General features: G+C 44.8%; 1 protein-coding gene across 2 annotated transcripts in view; it reads left to right on the top strand.

Annotated features, from left to right (window-relative positions):
• Positions 1-22863, top strand: part of GMPR2 (guanosine monophosphate reductase 2) — a 403297-nt gene that overhangs the window by 272773 nt on the left and 107661 nt on the right. For both annotated transcript variants that reach the window (XM_069633979.1, XM_069633978.1), the window contains exon 8: positions 1767-1809. In XM_069633979.1, the coding sequence (XP_069490080.1) occupies positions 1767-1809 (43 nt within the window). The remainder of the gene's footprint in view (positions 1-1766; positions 1810-22863) is intronic.

A 22863-nucleotide genomic window follows, 5' to 3' on the forward strand; every position in this document is an offset into this window, starting at 1 on the left:
AACACCTTTGAACTGTGATCACTTGTGTCTGTCTTTACTGCTGCCACCATGAGCTCCTTACAGTATACTAATTTCGCAGTGAGTGTTTTAATGACAAAATTCCTCACTTTTTACAGAGCCCTGTCGAGTAGTATTGGAGGCCATCACAGGACCGGGAAGGTTACAGGGAAAGGGTGCAGGAGAATACTCCGTGAGGTTGAAGAACAAATCAGCAACTTTTAAAAACCAAGTCAGAAGTTTCTGTAGTACAGTATAGTACAGTGAATGAAATGTGTTGTTTGTTTGCTAAAGATAGGACATTCTTTTAACAGTATAGGAAAATGCACCTTCTGTTTCTTTCTATTCTCATCTGCCGAGGACTTTTTAATATAATCATGTTTTCTGCGTTTATTGCGTCTAGCATCTTGTTTAACTGATAAGAGGGAATTGCAGAAGAGTGGCCCCTACTTATAGAAGAAGGCACCCGATCTGTTGTAGCCTTGAGTACTATTATCTTAAAAAGCAAATATATGTGATTTTCTTCAACAAGGCTCCATAACTGCAGCTCTTGTTGAATTCTATCTAGTCTGTGGTGAGGCAGCGAGGGCAAAACATTAGGCTATGTGCCCTGTCATTTCACTTCCAATGTCAGGGTTGCAACCAGGGCTCTGATGAGAGTTTTCTCACAACTTAGAATCGAGTGATTTTTCGGGGAGTAAAAAAGTAATTGGCTTTGCCAATAGGCATACTTTACGCATATTAAAATCAGTTTTTTCCCCTTAATATTACTACTCTATCTCAAGAGGAATTGTATTAGTGTGCCCCCCTATGCCATTGTCCTGCTGGTCACCGATTTGAAAATATCAGTGGTGCTTTGTGGGTATAAGAAGAGATTAGGCTCCTATATGTTGGGTACATTTTCCTGTTTTTAGGGAGTCAAAATAGGTATTCTATATGCCTCTTAGTTGTAAGGCTGGTTTTGAGTAAGTGTTGTCAGTGCTCTGTTCACATGACAAGGTAATAGTAAGCAAAACCACAGGAATTCTGATCATCATATACTGTGGTGCAGTAGTTCTGATGCACTTATCATCCTTATACAAATTAAGAGAGGCATGTTTTCCTGGCCCGTGAATTACTTCATTAAAGTAGCAGATACACTCCTATTGGCATGTTTAAATCTGCAACTATTGAATCCCGTTTACATTTTTTGCCAGCCACATCAGTTATGATAAGCAAATATTTGTATTTTGTAATACACAGGAGTGTTTTTTTCCAAAGGCATAAAACGCTTTCTTCATCGTCCCTGATACAATGCTTTTTTGGTGCATACACATATTCTCTTTGTTAGGTACTGTGAAGTATCTTGAGTTCTTGGACTGGTTGACAAGCTCCCTTTATAATCACATATAAAATATTTGTTTTTTAACCTATAACTTTGGGGGAAAGTTCTGCAAGATGCACCTTTTATGTTGATTTGTAAAGAATTGCAATGGTTTGGAAAGGGAAATTCCCTTCCAAACTCTTTGGAGAAGTTGGCTCACTAATTACGCATGCTCACAAAGTGGCTTACCTTGTAAGTCAATTGCGTACATGCATAATAATGTGTGCACAAATGCCAACCATTTCCAGTCTTGGAGAAAAATAATTAGAGGGAACACTCATCGCTGTAGAGTGCTGCACCACAAATGTAATCATGATAGACTGTAACACGTTCCAACAACCGCCTGATAAAAGCACAGTAAAAATGAAAAGAGGCTTAACCTGCACCTTTCTGTCTTCTCTCTTAGGATGGAGGCTGCTGTTGCCCAGGAGATGTCTCCAAGGCATTTGGTAAGGTTCGATGTTGCCTATATTGTGGCAAATGTAAAGAATAGGAGCGGCAGGGAGAAATCCTGTGACCCCATGGAAACTGCGCCGTCTCCCAGGCCAGATAGCCATGTGTTTGAATGTGGATTGTATTATGCATTTTCTGCTCTCTCATTCTTGTGTAGTGGTTCCATGTGTGTGAACTTTGAATTTCTGTAATTCTGTAATCTTCTGGATCATTGTGTTCACCTCCTTACCCCAACATCCTCAATATCCATGTGTGCAGGCTTGGACGACTCCTTCGCCTGATCTCTGGGCTACACTGTTTTCCATCATGGAATCTTCATGATGTAGTAAATAAGTAAGGTATTTCTATGGCATAAACTTACCGAGCAAGCAACAGAGTGTTTAACAATGGTTAAATGAGAGTACCAAGGTGGTCATGGTAATTCTGGTAGACTGGTAAATTAGAGCAGAGCCACCTGGCAGTTCTTGTGATGCACTAGCTCTTTAAGCAAGTTTTTATTACTTTTTTAAACACTGGTGGGTTCACAAAAAACATTAGCAAACAGCATATCATTCCAATGTTGGCAAATGGGTCCCTCTGCCCCCCATTCCCTCCCCTCTTACGCCTTCCAACTCCCAGTCCCTCCCATAGAGTCTGCATTTGCCATGGTTCAGGGTTCATATATTATACTCCCCGCCCCTTACTTTCCACCCCACCCCTCCCTCCAAGTCTCCCTCATCCCTCAATCCCATTGTCCCCACATTTTTCGTACTTATGTAAGCAGCATCTGCCCTTATGCACAACCTGGTCCCACTTCTTTACCACATCCATTCCTGATCTCCATGCCACAATCGTCGGAGGTCCGGGAACATCCCCTTTTAGCCACAATGCATACAAGGTTTAGGAAGCTTCTGTCATGTCTATCAATGTCCTCCTCACCCCATATACCATGTATTGCTCCCTTTGGAGCTAGGCATATTGATTTATCCCAGGCCTCCTCAACCTCCTGCTGCACCTTTCCCCAGTATCTCTGCAGCCTCTGGCAGTGCCATATCATATGGTTAAAAGTCCATCTGTGGGTTTTACATTTCGGGCAGGTGTTGTCCTCCCCTCTGCCCATCTTCCTTAACCTATCCTTAGAGTAATATATTCTGTGCAAGCATTTTAATTGTATCAACTTCAACCATGCTGCTATAGTCACTTCCCTGGGGCAATGTAGTGCTTCCCTCCAGTGTTAGGGTCGGGCCTTACTGTAGGAGCTTTCCTTGATATATGAGAACAGGTAAGGCCTGCCTGCTCTAGAAGCCACTCTGCTTCCTGAAAATGTGACAGGGGCAGAAGGGGCTGCCTGGAAAATTGGTCCCAAAAGTATGAGGAGGAAAAATCCCTTGTAACAGGGATAAAAAAAAAAAACTCCTACAACTGCAGTGGTTGAGGATGAAGCTGTACAGCAGAGGAACAAACTCCAGTAGAGGACAGAGAGCAGCTTGATCCCAAAAAAAGACAGTTGGGTGAATTGCACAGTCCAGGACAACAGGGAGTTAGCAGTCAGCACAGATGAAAACAAGAGGAGGAACAAAGATCAAGAGGAGGAATAACACAGGGTAGAGCAGCACGTGAGTGCAGGGCAGTCAGGCAAAGAAAGAAGGGCTTGCCAGGAGAGAGCAAAGAAAGCATTGTGGAAAACTGCAGCACCGGAGCAATGGGAAAGAGACTTGTTGCGACACACTGTTTGTATTATAAGTAGCATCTTTATCCTCACAGAAGACTGCATGCCGGTCAGATAAGTGTCATCAAGCGGAGCCGGCATTCCGACGTTGGCATGACGGCAGCACATGTCGGCCATCTTGATCTGGGATTACAAAGCTTCCAGCGTTGCCATAGAGACAAAGGGCGAGCGCGTTCCGGGAACCCCAGAATGTGGTCAGTAACGCTGACAGTATGCCTCCTTTTATTCCAGGGTTTTCTGGTCTTCCACAGGAAACGCCGATGGAAGTTCTTGATAAAAAACTAAGCGTTGATGTTCTTTAGAGGCTTCCAGGATCAACCAGGTTTGGAATATCCCTTCCAGTATATTAAGTACTGACATCTTGACCGGATGGACGAATGCTGGAATCCTTTTTTCCCATGTACGGTTTTGGTAATGATACATGAAACACCGGGTGGATCCTGATGCCAGGAGGAAGGTAATCGTAGGCGGAAAGCTACAGGATTTATTTCTTTGATGACAGGAAATGGACCAAAATATTCTGGAATTCAGGCGATTGGGTAGATGCTTCGCTGAGAGCCATACAAGATCACCTTTTTTGTAGTGAGGTGCATAGGTTCGTTTTTCATCAACATTATTCTTTACTTGTGCTTGAGTGTGCTGCAGGTTTTGTGTAGCTTGTTGATGGACTGTATGAATGCCCTAGAGGAGGGTCTCTACCGAGAGAAGATTAGAGCTAACAGTAATCAAAAAACTGAAAAAGCGATAAGAGATAAGAGTTATAATTTTACTCTAATGCGCCAACCACTTGTATTGAATTTGTTTCGGTTTGTTTCAGTGAGTATTGATGAAAATAAAGAGTAAGGTTCAACAGATTAATGATTCCAAATAGTCAGATCTGTAATTCCATAGTTCCATTTATTGTAAACTAGACATGTTAACTTCACATTCAAGCATATCCTTATGGTTTGTGTATCAATTTTCCATATAGGTTCTTTCAATTCCCAATTACTCTCAAATACTCTCTTTACAGTACTCTCTAACAGTAAGTATAACAGTCAGCCATTTGGGGTGGAAACCATAGGTATAGGTGAATGGGCTAAAATGGGGAGCTGAATGTTGAGTGTTGTTATATGAAATCTCAGTGAGGGGCATAAGAGAAACCCAATTATCCTGGGCCTCAATTGTGAAACAACAAAGGTATTGCTCCAAGGTCTGATTTAAGCGCTCCATCTGTCCATTAGTTTCAGGGTGGTATCGTGAGGACAATGCCTTTTCTATGCCTAGTTGATGACACAAGGCTCCCCAGAATTTTGAGGTATACTGTGGGCCTTTATCTGAAACAATAACTTCAGGAAGACCATGGAATCTGAAAATTTCCTGTAGCAAAATTCTACTCATTTCTACTGCACTGGGGAGCTTCTGTAACGCAGAAAAATTTGCTAGTTTTGTAAAATAATCTATGGTAACCATGATCACTGTGCAATCCTGTGAGTTTGGTAGATCGACAATATAATTGGTGGAAATACGTTGCCATGGTCTAGTTGGGAGACTGCTTTGGGTACGTTTTCCTACAGGCTGGCGTCAAAGTTTTTTATTCTGCGTACATATATTTCACTTTGGCAAGTATCTTTGTACGCTGTTCTTCATCTGTGGCCACCAGAAATATCGCTGTTGCAGATTCAATGTAAATTGTTGTCCTCTGTGTCCTGCTACCATAGAGTCATGAGCAAAGTATAACTCTTTGCCTCATAACGCATTGGATGGCACAACAAAGACAAAAGTAGCCTGTGGTAGAATGCATCCCCTTAAGGGAGGATCCTCTGTTACTTGTATCTATGTATCTGCCAAAAGATTGCAGGATCCAGTATAAGTGATGGTAAATCGATAATGAAAAAAGAAATGAGCCAATCTGGCCTGCCTGCTATTTTGACACTCGAAATTCTGTAATGACTGTAAATTGCGATGATCTGTTCTGATTTCAGCTGGCCAGTTGGCTCCCAGTAGTAGATGCCGCTATTACTAACATGCCAATTTTATTGACAATAAATCCTTTTCCAGTGCACAATAGTTATGTTTTGCTGCAGATAGGGTGTATGAGAAATAAGCAATCAGGTATTCTTGCTTTTTTGCTGATAGTTATTTCATTACTGCTCCCACTGCATATTCAGAAGCATCTGATTCAAGGATAATTGGATGCAAATAATCTGGTTGCTTTAGAAGAGGTGCAGAGGTGAACATTGCTTGAGACGATCGAAGGCTTGGTTTGCGTCCTGACTCCATATAAAAGGTACATCTTTTTTCAACAGTCTTGTCAGTAGTAAAACTATAACAGAGAATGCTTGGATACATTTCAGGTAGAACTGTGCCATACCCCTGTATCTTTGTAGCTCTTTAAGGGTCTTTGGTGTTTCATGAGACATAATGCATCAATTTTCTTTGGGTCCATATTTATGCCTTGATCTGACAAAATGTATCCAAGATAAGAAATGACGATACATCAAAAAGGCATTTCTCAGGTTTGGCTTTCAAACTATTCTCTTGGAGACGGCGAAGTACCTCACTCGTATGCTGGCAGTGTTCATCTAACGTCTTGGAATAGACCGAAATGTCGTCCACGTAGACCACGACTGAATGAGGAGGAGATCAGAAAACAGATGGTCCAAGAAACGCTGAAATACTAATGGAGCGTTTGCTAATCCGAACGGCATGACTTGGTATTGATAGTGGCCGAAAGGGGTTCAAAATGCAGTTTTCCTCTCATCACCTGCACGTATTCTCACCAAGTGATAGGCGCCCGTAGATCTAATCTGGTCAATATACATGCAGCTTTTACTGCCTCGAGAATTTCAGGGATGAGAGGAAGCAGGTATTTTTCTTTGACAGTAATCTGATTAAATTCACATTAATCGATACAAGGACGTAATTCGGTTGTTTCCTTTTTGGAATGAAAACAGTAAAGCTCCTCCAAGAGATTTGGATTCTGTAATGATGCAATTTTTTCGATTTCCGTCCAGGTATGCACGTAACAGCTCTTTCCAATGGATTGCATCCTCCCATGTTTTCCTCATCTTTTGATAATATCCTTCCACCTTCATCTGCTTTGGAACCTTTTTCTCGACAGAGGGCGCTGTGTGCTGTCTCGTCGATGTCCCTCGAGGGCTTGCGCTCGACTGTCGATGTCATCATTAGCATAAGTAGCGTTGGCTTCAGTGCTGTTTTTCCGAGCATTCACTTAGAATAATTACAGCGTACTTCGGTTCTTCACTAAACTTTGTCACAAATTTTCTATACGAAAATGTCTTCACAGGTCCATCAACGCCTAAGACCACCTCAAGAAATGCTAGGACTATGGATCAAAAATATCGATCACCGACCCCCACCGCATATGCCTGTGATGTCTCGGAACCGAACATCCTACCTCCGAGTGTAACTCCTGTCAGCCGATGACCGACAACGCTCTAAGCTAGCATAAAGGTAAATTGGAGGTGGGTAGAATTTTAAAAAAGAGAGTCCGAAGAGTCGAGAGATCCTCCTCGATGGAAAAGGTCTAAATGATCTTGATCACGTCATTCTTCTTCTTCCAAGAAGGCCAAGAAATTATGTCACAGGTCACCTTCGACCTCTATTGATTCCTCGGCCGAGGTAATCAAATGTCCAACCAAGTCGGACTCCCCAGCAAAATGGGATGCATTTGGAAAAGAAATGTTAAAACTCTTCGAGAAGACAGCCCGACCCCCTCAAAAGAGAAGCATAAAGACAATGCCCCTGTCGATCTGCATAAAGACGGCAAAGGGAAGTCGAAGACAAAATCCTATGAATCTTCGAGTCCGAGGCATAAGCCGGAGTTACATCGAGAACTATCTAAATCTTGATCCAATAGGAAATCGTCGAGGGCTTCAACAAGCCAAGAGTCCAGTCCTTCGAAGGTCCCTTCGAAGAGGCATAACGAAGTTGGCAACTGCGACAGTCTCGCAAATGCTATTGATGCCGGACTTTGAAAAAACGGAAGTCTACGACACTAACTTTGAAGTCGTTGCCGACGATTTCTTCGAGGTCAGCGAAGCCCGCAATAACTCAAGATACAATTTTCAAACCCTTACCAAAAAAGGATTTTTTAAAATCTTTAACTTCAATTTCTGAAGACAACAAACCCTCAGATGACAATACACCATCATTTGACTCACAATGTGGTACCCAAAATGTGCCAGATGAATTAATTTCTTAAGCGTCTAGGCAGACAGCCAGTGGTATAGATACTTCTCCAGAATTGGAATTTGGGAAACCAGATCCTTCTGACCACACTGACTCCTCATACAGGCAACTGATGAGCAAGGTGATTGAATTTTTGGGTTGGAGTAGGCCTGCACCATCATTTGAGCAGGACGACCTGACTGATATACTGGATCAAGGTCCCCAGAGAGTTCCAATTTTGCCTATTCATATTTCCCTCTAAAAAAGGGTCACGTCTAATTGTGAAACACCAGAAACTGCAGCTGCAGTAAATAAAAACTTCTAAAAAAAATATAGGCAAGCCAGCAGTGACCAAGAATATTTGACAAAATACCAGACACCGGAGGGTTTGATGGTTCAGACAGCCACGTCCACAAAGCAATCTACATACTCCGATAGGGATGATAAGCGAGTGGATGCTTTGGCTCGTAAAATATTTACTGCTGGAAGTATGGCATTGAAATTAGCCTACACTACTTGCGCCTTGTCAAGATTTACGTTTACCCTGTGGGGTTGCATAGCTACGGCGGCTGACCACATTTGAGAAGGAGACGAAAGAGACAGCTTCCTGGCTATCTTCAAGGATGGTAAGGAGACAATGTGTGAATGCCTCCAGTCAGGCACTAGCAGATCCATGGCAACTAGTACTGTGCTGCGCACGTTTGCATGGTTGAAGAAGTGTGGATTTGCACCCGATGTACAATCTAGACTTCTCAATATGCCCTCTGACGGCTCAGGGCTGTTTGGCAGCAAGGCGGATGAAAGTCTGGAAAAGCTGTAGACCTCTAAAAGGGTGTCTACATCTCTTAGTGCCACCATTAGGCAGCCTCAACATTGCTACCCCAGTGCGTCATCTTGGAGAGGTAAGTCCTTTTGTTTCTACTCCTCAGTTGGAAGACAGAGAGGACAGGCTAGTCATAGAGTTCAGAGAAGTGTCCCTCATGGTGGACAAGGGAGAGGTACTAAATCAGCCCAGCAGCGGCAGCTTTGCCCTCAGCCGCTGCTTCGGCCGCCTCAAAACCACTCGGAGGAATTAGCCCACATGACCTCAGTGGGAGACAGACTTTCTCATCATCTGCAAGAATGGCAGGGCGGTACTTTAGATGCTTGGAAACTGGAAACGATAGCCCAGGGTTACTGCCTTCCTTTTTTTTTTTAAAAAAAAGCCTCAGGATCATCCACTGGGGAACAGCTGCTTCAAAATTCCAGATCCGCTCCATGTGCAGGAAATGTTGACCCTGCTAGAGAAAGGTGCAATAGAATAGGTACCTATGGTGAAGAGGAACAAGGGTTGGTACTCCCCATACTTTCTAATTCCCCAAAGGACAGAGGATTGAGACCAATCTTGGACTTAAGAAACCTGAACAAGTTCCTCACAAAGGACAAGTTCAAGATGGTTACCCTTTCTCAGATCCTTCAGGCCCTTCAACTCCAGGAAAGGATGGTGGCATTGGACCTTCAGGATGCTTACTTTCATGTGCCTATCCATCACAAGCACAGAAAGTAGCTGAGGTTTGCGGTTCTCATTATCAATTTCGAGTTCTGCCATTCGGGCTGACCTCCGCCCCAAGTGTTTTCACCAAGTTAATGGCAGTTGTGGCAGCAAGTCTCAGGAGAGAGGGAATTCATGTCTACCCCTACCTGGACGATTGGCTGATCACGGCATGTTGACCCAAACAAGCCCCGGAACATCTCAGTGTCACCTACCACTTTCTCCACAGACTGGGCTTCTCCCTCAATTACAAGAAATCCCACATGATACCATCACAAAGACTCCCAATTTATCGAAGCAATGCTGGATACAACCTTGGGGAACGCATTACACCGAGAAGGTCACGCTTCTGCGTCAGGACGGTCACCAAGAGGACATCACCTTCGATATCATCGTCGCTCCTCAGTTCCAGATGATATTGGGAATGCCCTGGCTGGAGACCCACAATCCCAGGATTGACTGGCATAAACGAGTTCTGACCTTTCCCCAAGACTGTGTCGACACCTGTTATAGCAAGGGATTCTCATTAAAAGGTCTTACCAACCCAGGTTCGTCGAAGAAAGAAACCATACTGGGCCTCACCAGTTCACTACCAACTAAATACCTGTATTACCAAGATGTCTTTCAAAAAGAGCAAGCAAACACCTTACCTCCGCACAGACCGGATGACTGCCAAATTGATCTGGTACCTGGAGCTCATGTTCCCTGCAGCAGATTTACGCCCCAACAGAACAGGAAAACCAGCATCTAAAAACCTACCTTGATCAGTAGCTGGCAAATGGCTTCAGTCGTCCGTCCAAGTCCCCTGCATCCTCGCCCCTCTTTTTTGTGCCTAAAAAGGAGGGAGACCTGAGAACTTGCATTGACTACAGAGCACTTAACCAGATCACGGTAAAAAAAACTGTACCCGTTATCGCTTATCCCCAAGCTCTTGGATCAAGTCAAAAACGCTCAGATATATACAAAACTAGACTTACGAGGGGCCTACCATCTAGTAAGAGTCATAAAAGGAGACAAGTGGAAGACGGCCTTTCGCACGAAATATGTCCTTTATGAATATCAGGTTATGCCCTTTGGACTATGTAATGCCCCAGCGGTGTTCCAATTTTTCATGAATGATGTGCTCCGCGAACTGTTGGATGTTTGCGCTCTTATCTATGCGGCAACACCGGCTATATGCCAAATTGGAGTAATGCTTCTTTCATGTGACAGAGGTAGAATTCCTCTGCTTTATTCTCAAACCACGGGGCGTACTCATGGACACGCGCAAGGTAGACGCTATCCTTAACTGGCCCTCACTGACATCCATAAAGGGAGTACAGAGTGTACTCGGGTTCGCCAACTTTTATCGGCGGTTCATTCCCAGGTTCTCCCGGATCGTCCACCCAATCACCTCTTTACTACGGAAAAATAAACAATTTAATTGGTCAGCAGAGGCAGAGAAAGCCTTACAGGAGCTAAAACAAGCATTTACCACAGAACCAATTCTACGGCATCCTCGATCAGAAATACCATACATGGTCGAAACTGATGCTTCCAACATAGCAATGGGAGCAGTCCTATCACAACGAGACCCCGAAACAAGTCAGTTGCATCCCGTGGCATTCTGGTCTCGCAAGTTTTCAGCCCCTGAAATGAATTATGCAATCACTGATAAAGAACTGCTAGCAATTAAAGGATAGTTCCGGGATTTTTTTTTTATTGTCCCTAAGGTTCGGCCATGTGTTTTTAAGCATAACTCGGTAGATCGTAGAAAACTTTCCTATGGACCTTACCCGACTTTTCGTCCATTAACGCACTCGAAATCAGCCGCCATTTTCTGATAATCCTATCATTTCCCCCCATCGCCCTGGCTGCACTGCTTTTGCGGCACTAAATCAAATCCCCCGCCCCTGAAACAGACTTTATGAAAACATTCATATTCCCCGCCTCTATCCGTGACGTGACTGAGCTGCGTAGGCAAACGCGCCCAGGTGTCTTCTACGCGACTCCACACACAACCCGGAAATCAACACAGATGAGCTCACACAACACAGCGCGCCACAATTGGGAATATGAAACTGTACTTTTAAATTAAACCGCAAGATTGTAAATTTGGTAAAGTACATTTATTTGACATCAAATGTTTTGAGAATATTCAGCGGTTTGCATTTTTATTTGCTCACGTTCCAAAAAGTTCGTTTTGAGGCACGCGATGTTCCTTTGCTGTACACAGGGTCTTAGATCATCTCACAATACAGCGCCACAATTCGGAATATGAAACTGTGGTTTAAAAGCAAACGGCAAGATTGTACATTTGGCAAAGTACTTTTATTGGACATCAAATGTTTAGAGAATATTCAGCGATTTGCATTTTTCTTTGCTCTCGATCCAAAATAGTTCGTCTTGAGGCAAGCGATGTTCGTGTGCAGTACACAGGGTGTTGGTTTACGATAAAATAAGCTCTTCGGTCGCACTGATAATCGCATGGCTGTTCCAACAACGAGGCACTAGGCCACCACAAAGGTCTGTATGTTGCATCTAGCCGTTAGAACCGCGTAAGGGCATCCTTGTACTTGGCGATCGTCCCATAAAATGGTCAGGGTGGTAACGTTGTTCACGCGGAGAAGCAACTGGTGGTTGAAAAACCCATCCGCCGGTGTCTGGTACTCGTGACACATGCAATAATGAAGGATGTACCTGTTTGAAAAACATAAAAAATGAAATTAGTCTCACCATCAGATCTTTATTAAAATTATTCATTTTATATATTCGGTCGGGAAATTATTTCATAGCTAGGACAGTGCAACTGGGTATTATACGTCAAGGGGGGGCTGTAGGATACTGAGACAGTCCCCCAGTGCAGGGGTTGACAGGGAGGCAGTGCAGGTGGAGAGTGGAAGGGCCCAGGACCGAGGTCGCAGACAGTGGACCAGTTGTAGCAGGGGAGAGGGAGAGAGAAAGCAGAAGCAAAGAGGAAGGTTTTGAGGTGCTTCCGTAAAAGGAGATGGTTCTCCTCAAGATAGTGCGCAGTACAAAACAATATGCCACATAGAACGAACAAGTTTAAATTGCGGTATAAACTCATCTAAAGAGTTACTTACATTATATTTGCATTTTCCATTGTTTCTGTGCGTAGGGCAGCCCCGAAATACCACTCCTTCTATGCCGACGTTATTTCTTCTAATGAACGAACATTAAATGGCTATCGTTTCTGAAATTTTATTCATTATCGTTTCTTACGTTATTGCACCACACCCCCAAAAAGAAGTCTTTCGGGATGGTCCCGGCCTGTCAAGGTCAAATAACAATAGAACCTTATACTGAGTCGTGGGCCATTCCGGCACCCGAGCAAAAAATCAAAGCAGCTGACCTTCACTTTGAACGAGCACACATTCCTAGTTAGCTACATTCAGTCTAAGGCCATCTCACAGGACTTGAAATTTACACTCCATCTTTGCATTTTGTCTGCGTGCTTTGCAGCCCCAGAGAACCATAAATAAGGAGACATTCTATATTTTTTGAAAAATGGTTTATATTACTGTTTGGTTTAATTTAATGCACAAATGAACAAGGTTGGATAGACACATTGCATGTACACTGAGCAATCACTTTTATTTACACAATACATAGATACACATATTCAATGGGCCTGCGACATGAGGAGACTCGAGAGCAAAGTCACAGGTGAAACCCGGGTGGTTCGCACTACTGCACGGTGAAGGGAGGGGCAAGGGTAGAGAGACACATTGCATGTACACTGAGCAATCACTTTTATTTACACAATACATAGATACACATATTCAATGGGCCTGCGACATGAGGAGACTCGAGAGCAAAGTCACAGGTGAAACCCGGGTGGTTCGCACTACTGCACGGTGAAGGGAGGGGCAAGGGTAGAGAGACACATTGCATGTACACTGAGCAATCACTTTTATTTACACAATACATAGCTACACATATTCAATGGGCCTGCGACATGAGGAGACTCGAGAGCAAAGTCACAGGTGAAACCCGGGTGGTTCGCACTACTGCACGGTGAAGGGAGGGGCAAGGGTAGAGAGACACATTGCATGTACACTGAGCAATCACTTTTATTTACACATTACATTGATACACATATTCAATGGGCCTGCGACATGAGGAGACTCGAGAGAACAGACAATCAAATGACAATCATTTAAACCGTGATGTGTATTTCTCAATGAGGTCTTCTTTAGGTGGACATGGAACAGAGGCAATGTTGGGTGGCAATGCAGTTGTCCCCTGCACAGGTTCATTCACAACTCCATGTATGTGCCTATCTAGGACATCAACAATTAGTCTCTCAATAAACTCATATTGCATATCCTCAAACACTGGTTTGATCACCCATTGTTTACTTCTTTTAGTGAAGGCCTTATTGTAGCGAAGCGTCCCTAAAGTTCCGGTCGTCCTACTTTGTTGACGGCCAACATTATGGTTATGTGCCAAGACCGCTAGAAGAGTCCGATTTATCATGCCCTCCATGCCAAAATGCAATCGTTTTGGCCGGTACTTTAGGCACATATTGTGGAACACCTCCAAATCTCCTGTGTGGCAGAATTCCGTGAGTCCCCTCAAATCTCTTGTTATAGTTTTATCAAATACAATCTTTTCAATGGCTTTGTGAGTGGGTGATGAAGGAATCAACCACTTCTTCTTCCGTGCCTCCTCTGTGGACAAATGGCCATGTTCACAATTGTGGAAATGTTGGTTTGTGTTCCAACGGTGAACGTTGGTACAGTGTAGCATTACTGACCGCCATTTTTCCAGTAGAATTTCCAACGACCCTCCACATGTTTTTGAGCTCCACCAAAGATGGTTGCTGATTGACTTGGACCACTGTGAAATACCTTGCATATCTTTTTTTTTACCTGCAGCCGACATTTTTTTATTGATTGTTTTTGCAAGATGCCAAACGTCAAATTGGTGATTTATATTTTTGTACTCTTCTCTCATTGTCTTGGCAATTGAAACGTGTCTGTCCGTGGCTATCAGGTCGATCACCATTCCCCGCGATTGTAGTTCTTGCAATGATGCTACAAAGCCAACTTTCTCCATGGCCACTGAGGATGTACTTTGTGACACCTGCACGACCACCGAACTCACAATTTTCTTACTTTCCATGTCCTGAAAGTGGTAGGTGCAGTACTTGGCTGAAAATCCTGGGCTGTCGCACTGTCCATCACCGGCTAGCCTGAACCGTTTGCCCGCGAATGTACTATCAATAGACATTTTTTCCATTCTCCAAGCTTCGCTAATGGCTGGAAATAGATAATCGGTTTGGTATTTGTAGAACTGAGTTTTCGCAATGAAATGGATTCCCACAAACTGAAAGAAAGACTCTAACTTTTTAAAACTTGAACCACTAAAAAGTGCAGCCGCTGCACAAAGTAGATTGCCTGCTGGCAGTTGCCCCAGCATGGGTTGTGCAGACCATGAGAAAGGATGATATTTTGTACAGGTGGCATGTATTTTAAGGTTAGTGCCTCAAATTGCACGAGTCACAATCAATGGCTCCCCACATACTTCCCCACCAACCGAATGCCCACATTTCATCCGAATAATAATATCAATCAAACAACTATCGAATACAATGAATTTGGCCTCTTTCCTTATACTGTCATTCTGCATCCCAGCTGGTTCGGCCTGTAACGTTGAGGACATGTCACTCACATGAAAGGTAGAATCTCTGATATCGTCTTCTGCTATGTTCAGTGATATTGATGGTGTTTCATTGTCGTCCACTTCATTCTCTTCCATTGCAACATTTGTTCCTTCTCGGGCGATGGGTGAATAAAACAATTTCTTCAACTTTCTCGCGGTCTTAGTTTTTGCGGGTGTGGATTCTGTGAATTGATCTCCGACTGCATCCGAACTACCAGGAGGACATTCACTATTGATGGCTGTATGTGGTATAGCTCCGTTGTCAATCACTTCATATTCTTCCCATTGGCACGATGCATCTCCAGTCTCAAGTCCCTGCCAAAAGGTTTGACAAGCAACATCTCTCGTTCGCTTCACTGTCTGTGTAGATCTAGTTCGTACACCCACTCGCAACTAGAGGACAGATTGGAAAAGGGATGTTCAGTTTAAACACAACTTACAGTATTGAACTATTAACAGTGAAAAACAACATAATATAGTGACCAGGCCACTAACCTTCTTTTGCTTTCTTTTCTTTGAAACTTTCTTGCCTCGAACTTCAACATCAGGACGCTGTTGCTCCGACTCGTGTGTGCATGTCTCCACTTCCTCTTGCCCTGCAACGCCTATATTTTCATGATAAGCACATCCATCACGCACTGACGCTCCATCGACTCCCTGAAACATAGAACTTTCATTAGTATGTATAATAATATCGAAAACACAAAATGTACTTGGGGACCAATACCCACGTACATCTCAATAGCAAAACACGAATGAACGCTTTGTGTAGAACATTCAAACGACAATTATTCACGCATTGTTGATCTAGTTAGATGGAACTGTCAAGATCCATACCTCGGGCTCCTCATAGACTTCCATTGATGATATTATTGAAGATGATGCTTCAGTACCTCCCTGAAACACAGTAATTGCATTAGTATGGTTTTCTATTTTGTTAAAAAGAACATAAACTTTGTGCAGGCGTCAACGGCTCATCTAAATAGACCTGCACAAATGATCAGTTGTCTAAAATAAATAATGGATATGTAAATATGATTCGATTTGCTCGATCGTTGGAAGTGTCACCACCCAGAGATCTGCATCAACTACTAGGGGTGATGTTCTTGTAGAAGAAGCTCCGTCATCTCCCTGAAACATAGTACTTGCGTTAATAAAGAAGGAAGTATAGCGGATGTAATCACGTCATATGATTTCGCTTGATCGAACTGTCAGTATCCATACCTCGAAATGCATAAGAACATCAAGGGACGATGTAACTGCGGTGCACACTTCTGCAAGCTGTTGCGCCGACCCGTAACTCCATGCTCCCGCTTCTTCTTGGACTAATGCTCCATCGACTCCCTGAAACATTGGACTTTCGTTAGTAATGAACACAATATTGAAAAAAGAAGAGACATAGGGCGACGACAGAAGGACATATCAATGACTAAAAACGAAAGAAACATTGTGTGTAACAATCACGCTACAAGAATGCAAGATCTGATGATCTCCATCGATGGAACTGTCCGGAAACGTACCTCGAGCATCTGAGTGACATCAACGGTAGTCGTCAATACGTTGGACTCCTCAGCATCTCCCTGAACGACAGTACTTGCATTATTTTGGATAACAATAATTATAACTGAAAACAAAGACTAGAGGACGAGTACAGTCAGTGGCAGAATAGCCAAGTAAGATTACCCGATAGGCGCTTGAAGTGGCTGATGACTGCAATAACGACACGGATGGAGAATCTTCCGCCTTCATATTGAGTGGATACATAAATGGGGAAATTATTGTTAGCTTATGCTACACACTACCGCAAGGCCGAGAGATAAATATGTAAACTTGACTCACCAGTGGAGGGATGTGGACGAATAGAGTGGGAATAGCGGTTGAGAGCAATTTTTGCCTCGCTCGCGGTGTGTTCTTCTTTATTAGCAATGATGTGGAGTACATGTCAGAGGTAAAGTGCCTGCTGCAGATGCGGTATCGATCACCCCTCTTGTCCGCAAAGACTTCTAGGACTCTACTTTCAAGCTCAGACGGTGGATATCCGCAATATCGGACCCATTCTCGTATCTGATCTATTGTCTTAGGGAAAACATGCATTATAGTACCTTCAGATTTATTATGGGTCTTCGAAGGGCAACCGCCAATGGAACAGGCAGGCATTGTGGAAAGTTCTGAAAAGTAAAGATCAACAATTCTCTATGAATACCAATGTGTTAAAAAATTAAATGACACATAAAAGGTTCAATGCAAGGTTCGTTTTGGTTCTTGTAACTAAACTCAGAACATGTGACTAGTTCCTTGCATGTACTGTCTTGAATGAAAAGAAATTGGACGCAAAATGATTATGGTACATGGCCTTACCTTGACGAACAAACAGTTAGATGCAGGGATCAGAGCAGTTTCTTGTCGTAGAACAGGGAGCAGTTCACAGGTTGCAAACTGACGAGTTTCCTCGAAGTGGTCACGGAAGTTCGCAGAGACGAAGAGCAGATAACCAGCACCTTCACGGGTTGACTAGCAAAGCGCAAAGAAGTTCTCATTAGAAATATGAAGTGGGTTATAAAGAATTCGAAACAGGGGTGTGTTTGTGAATGAATGACGTGTATATGTCGTGGCATTATGCGGTTTGCAGGGGGCCGTCCAGCGTGAGGGGGGATGCTTGGCAGGAGACACGGGGTCTGGAGGTAGACATGGGAACAACAACCCATGCTCCATAGACCACTTTGAAGTGTACATGGTCTTTGGCACCTCTTGGCCTTTATCGCTCCCTGACAGCTCCACTTGGCAGCGCAAGTACCCCGGTGCGAACTGCCTTTGATAGGGCGGGGGATGGATTGGGGCGGTGGTCGTGCAGACAAGACACAGGAAGACTCGTGAATGGAGACACACTTATGTGGATTGCAGGGGGCCGTCCAGCGTGAGGGGGGATGCTTGGCAGGAGACACGGGGTCTGGAGGTAGACATGGGAACAACAACCCATGCTCCATAGACCACTTTGAAGTGTACATGGTCTTTGGCACCTCTTGGCCTTTATCGCTCCCTGACAGCTCCACTTGGCAGCGCAAGTACCCCGGTGCGAACTGCCTTTGATAGGGCGGGGGGTGGATTGGGGCGGTGGTCGTGCAGACAAGACACAGGAAGACTCGTGAATGGAGACACACTTATGTGGATTGCAGGGGGCCGTCCAGCGTGAGGGGGGATGCTTGGCAGGAGACACGGGGTCTGGAGGTAGACATGGGAACAACAACCCATGCTCTATAGACCACTTTGAAGTGAACATGGTCTTTGGCACCTCTTGGCCTTTATCGCTCCCTGACAGCTCCACTTGGCAGCGCAAGTACCCCGGTGCGAACTGCCTTTGATAGGGCGGGGGGGTGGATTGGGGCGGTGGTCGTGCAGACAAGACTCGTTTGCCGCAGGGCCTCACCAAGGAGAGGCCATCTAACTGCATGTAAGAGGCAGGCTGCAGGATCTAGTACATGGAAGGCAGGGGGGTGAGTTTATAAATACCTCACCCTCCCAGGAGAATATGTGGTGTGACAAGACAAGGCACAGGAAGACTATTCAATGGAGACACACTAGATTCATTTAAAAAATCAAAACAACCATTGTTAAAATATATGTTGGGTTTTATTTTAGATCTTTATTTCAATTGAACATAAATAATAAACATTACACATTGTAACTTTACACATTGTAAAGTTCCGGTTGCAGCACATCCAGGGAAAAACCGCGGTATTGTCCACTGTCGCTGGGGAAATGTTGTCTAATGGCAAGTACCGCACAGGCAGGTATTACTCTCCGAACGCGGTGTCCGAGCCTCCCGTGAAGCCACCAAGTGAAGCAACGATAGGCCACCAGCCTGTACCACCTGTGAAAATGAAAGATGCAAACTGTATTAAAATGACAAAACTTTCTTATCACTGTCGATTCAGGTAAAAAATGTCATTCTGCTTTGAAAAAAATTCTATCTAGAAAATGCACAATATGGAACCAATTTACATGCGTTCGAATGATATGTAGATGTAATTTTATATGTGGGAGACGACCATGACATAGTAGTGGCATCACTGACATCACAACCAGAGTATACTTACTCGTTACTCGGATTACGCGGACGAACAGTGCCGCGAAGTTCGTGCATAAGCACCATCATCATCCTCAACACGGTCCAGAGAGGCAGGCTTCCCTGAACTCTGGCAGCTCTGTGATGCATTGCGGACTTGGCTCGCCTTCCGAAATGTAGGCCAAGCACCCGGAATTTTCACGGCAGCAGCAGTTCTCCTCCTCAGTTGGCATTAGCTCGCACCGATTGCACGTGCACCAGGTGGAGACGCCGTCCATGCGACATGGTCCAGGCTCTTCATCCGTTGACTGGTCCTCCCAACTGCCGTCAGAATCCCCATCGTTTTCGCGTGCTTGCCTTTCCAGTAGTTCCTCCTCGGTGTACTCGGGCTCGTACATATACGGCATTATTGTAGCCATTGTGTGGTAAAGAAAGTAAAATAATTTACAGAGATGGTACAGGTGTTCACAAGGCCTAGAAGCGGCGAAGGTAGCTGACCAGAGCACAGAAACGAGTCACAGAATACTCAAAGTAACACAGAGAGAGTAATGGAATCGAAAATCTGCTGCTGTGTGTTGTGAAACGGTGTGTTTATACTTATTGAGGAAAGAGGCGTCCTGCCATTTCCATGGCGACACTTCATTAGCTGAGGCGCAGCGATTGTTGACACGAAACGTGCTTTGGCGTTGGGAAATGGGCGATACGCGTCTGCTGATGTCAGGCTCAGGGGCGTGGGATTTGATTTAGTGCCGCAAAAGCAGTGCAGCCAGGGCGACGGGGGGAAATGATAGGATTATCAGAAAATGGCGGCTGATTTCGAGTGCGTTAATGGACGAAAAGTCGGGTAAGGTCCATAGGAAAGTTTTCTACGATCTACCGAGTTATGCTTAAAAACACATGGCCGAACCGTAGGGACAATAAAAAAAAAGTCCCGGAACTATCCTTTAAGGCAGCGTTCAAAGCCCGGAGACATTATCTTCTTGGAGATAGACATACAGTCACTGTCGTCACGGATCATTGCAATCTACAATAACTGAAGACCGCTAAAGTGCAATCATCATGCCCACTCCGCTGGGTTCTCTTCTTTGCGGAATAAGACTTCGTCATCACCTATAGACCCAGAGTACGCAATGGAAAAGTGGATGCCCTGTCTCGCATGAGTGAGAAGAGGCATTCACTACACCAGACCCAGTGGCTGGCCATCTTCCCTGAAGGACAAATCCAAGGCATGATTGCCGCAACCACCACTCTAGACAACTTAAAATCTGACCTGCAACACTTGATGAGTCCACCAGCGCAACAGGAATGGCTAGGGAAGGGAGACAGGTATACGATCGTGGACAACCTACCATACTACCAAGGACGATTGTTCATCCTGGATAAGAAATTACAGAATCAAATCATTGCAAACTATCACGATTCATTAGTAGAAGGGCATCTGGGAACAGCCAAAACCCAAGCTAAAATAAAGAAAAATTACTGGTGGTCAACTTGGCAAAAGGACATTGTCCAGTTCATCGCAACCTGTGGCACCTGTGCACAACACAAGTCCCAAAAACAAAGTCCTGCAGGTCTGCTACGTCCTTTAGAAGTAGCCCCAGCACCTTGGCATACGCTAGCAATAGATTTGATTACAGACCTTCCCTCCTGTAACGGATACAATACCATCTTAGTCGCTGTAGATCTATTTTCCAAAATGGTCCACTTTATTCCCCTGAAAGGTCTCCCAATTGCTTCTACTCTGGCTACCGTGTTTTTGGAACAGATCGTCCGGCTACATGAGTTCCCATCAATATTGATATCAGACCGAGGAACTCAGTTTGTCTCTGCATTCTGGAAAAGGTGTTGTAAAATTGCCAAAATCGATCTCCGGTTATCTACAAGCCATCACCCCCAAACCGACGGCCAGACCGAACAGACTAACCAGACCCTCGAGCAATACATAAGGTGTATGCTGCAACAAACCGAGGAATCCTGGAAGGACATACTTTGGTTAGCGGAATAAGCATATAACAACTCCATTCACACCAGTATGGGACAAAGCCCATTCTACATAGTGTACGGTCGACATCCACGGATATCCGTTTTCGACACACTCGAATCATTAGAAATGCCCGCTGTAGCGACCTTACACAAAACCATCACCCAGGTTTTTAAGGAAGCAGCAGAGCATCTTGCCAGAGCCAAAGAGAAACAGAAACAGTTTGCGGATTGACACCGAAGCGAAGCTCCCAGCTACGAAGTCGGAGACAAGGTTTGGTTAGCATCCAAAAACATCCCCCTGAAAGGACCACAGGCGTTCCGTCCCAGATATCTGGGACCCTACACTATCAAGGCTGTGATCAACCCTGAGGCCATGAAATTAGAATTACCAGCCAACATGCGGATCCAACCGGTGTTTCATGTCTCCCTCCTAAAACCATTGAGAACAAGTATGCGGATCGATACTCCACCGGATCCCGAAATAGTTGAAGGAGAACCAGAATACAAAGTTAATAGGATCCTAGACTCTAAGATGGTCCGGTCCAAGCTATACTGCCTTATAGACTGGAAAGGTTATGGACCCCAAGATCGGACCTGGGAACCCAGTGAGCATGTCCACACTCCACGATTAATCAGGCAGTTCAACCGCAATAACCCCATTAAACCAGGGCCATGGGGGAAACCACCCATGAGAGGGGCGTTGAGGGGGAGTGCTGTCATGGCCACAGGCCCCAGAACACAAAAAACCACACCATCTAGTGATGGGGGCAATGGGTCACTTGACTCACTTATGTCCCTTTGGGATCCATAAACACAGCGTCCCTGGCTGGACTCAGTCCTGGTGCCTTTGGCGCCAGGCTCATATAGAGATGTGAGCAGGAACACTTTATTTCAGTGCAGGAATGCTTTTACTTTATTTCAGTGTAGGAGTGCTTTTATTTTACAAAAACTTTCCAGGAGCTGAAAGCCTTTATTCCAGAGAACATCCTCATGTGCTGACTCATCGGGTGTGGCAGAGTGGGGCAGGCAGGGTGTGGCAGGCAGGCTGAACCAGGTGGGCGTGGCTTCAGAAGCTCAGCTATATAAGCTGCACCATCCTTAAGGCCAGTGCTTCGCGTTACTGTGCATTTGCGTGCAATGCAGCACTCACCGCCGCTTGGACCAGTTTACTTACCTTTGAAACCAGGGGTTCTCCTGCATACTCACCTCCAGGAAACAGGTGCTTCATTGCTTCATCTGCAGACTCATCTCCTGACATCCAGTGATCTTGATTCCGACGCCGCAGCACTGCACTCTGCATCCGCAAACTCAGACCCTGTGAAGAAGAAGAAAGACAAGGTTAGAACATGCGTCCTAGGGCCAGGTCGCATTTGAACCCCACGCGCCCCCTAGTTAACAACTTACCAGCTACTGTACCGCAGCAGCTTTGTTCCTCATTCCCTCCGGCTGCCGCCTCGAGCTCCGCAGCTTCTGCCGGGTTGGCAACCTCACCTGCAAGAGAAGAAAGCAAAAGAGCAAAGATCAAAAGTGGAACAGACAGCAATACAAGACAATGAACTTTACAATACAACAAAAACAGACGAGGAAAGACAAAGGCAAACAGGAACACTTTCTGAAGTATAGTGACTTAGTCGCAGCAGGACTGGACTACCACGTGCAAGGGACCAGTGAAGGAACTCGGTCCAGATCATACAAGCGCCCCTGCCAGAAGCAGCAGGACGGAGTGCTCGCCAAAACTAATCAACAGATGAGCTTTCAGGGAGAGCGCATCCTGCGGGTACCATGGTTTGGGAGAAGGGGTCTGGACGGGAATCAGGCACACCAGCTGGCATACTCACGCCCCCTATTCTCCACGCAGGAGCAGTACCGAGCAGCATCACCTATTACCACCAGTCACCACATAAGCGCAGAGGGCAAAGTCGGAC

This window comes from Ambystoma mexicanum, chromosome 13, assembly GCF_040938575.1.
Source record: "Ambystoma mexicanum isolate Mex_15411 chromosome 13, UKY_AmexF1_1, whole genome shotgun sequence".
In the NCBI taxonomy this organism is placed as follows: domain Eukaryota; kingdom Metazoa; phylum Chordata; class Amphibia; order Caudata; family Ambystomatidae; genus Ambystoma; species Ambystoma mexicanum.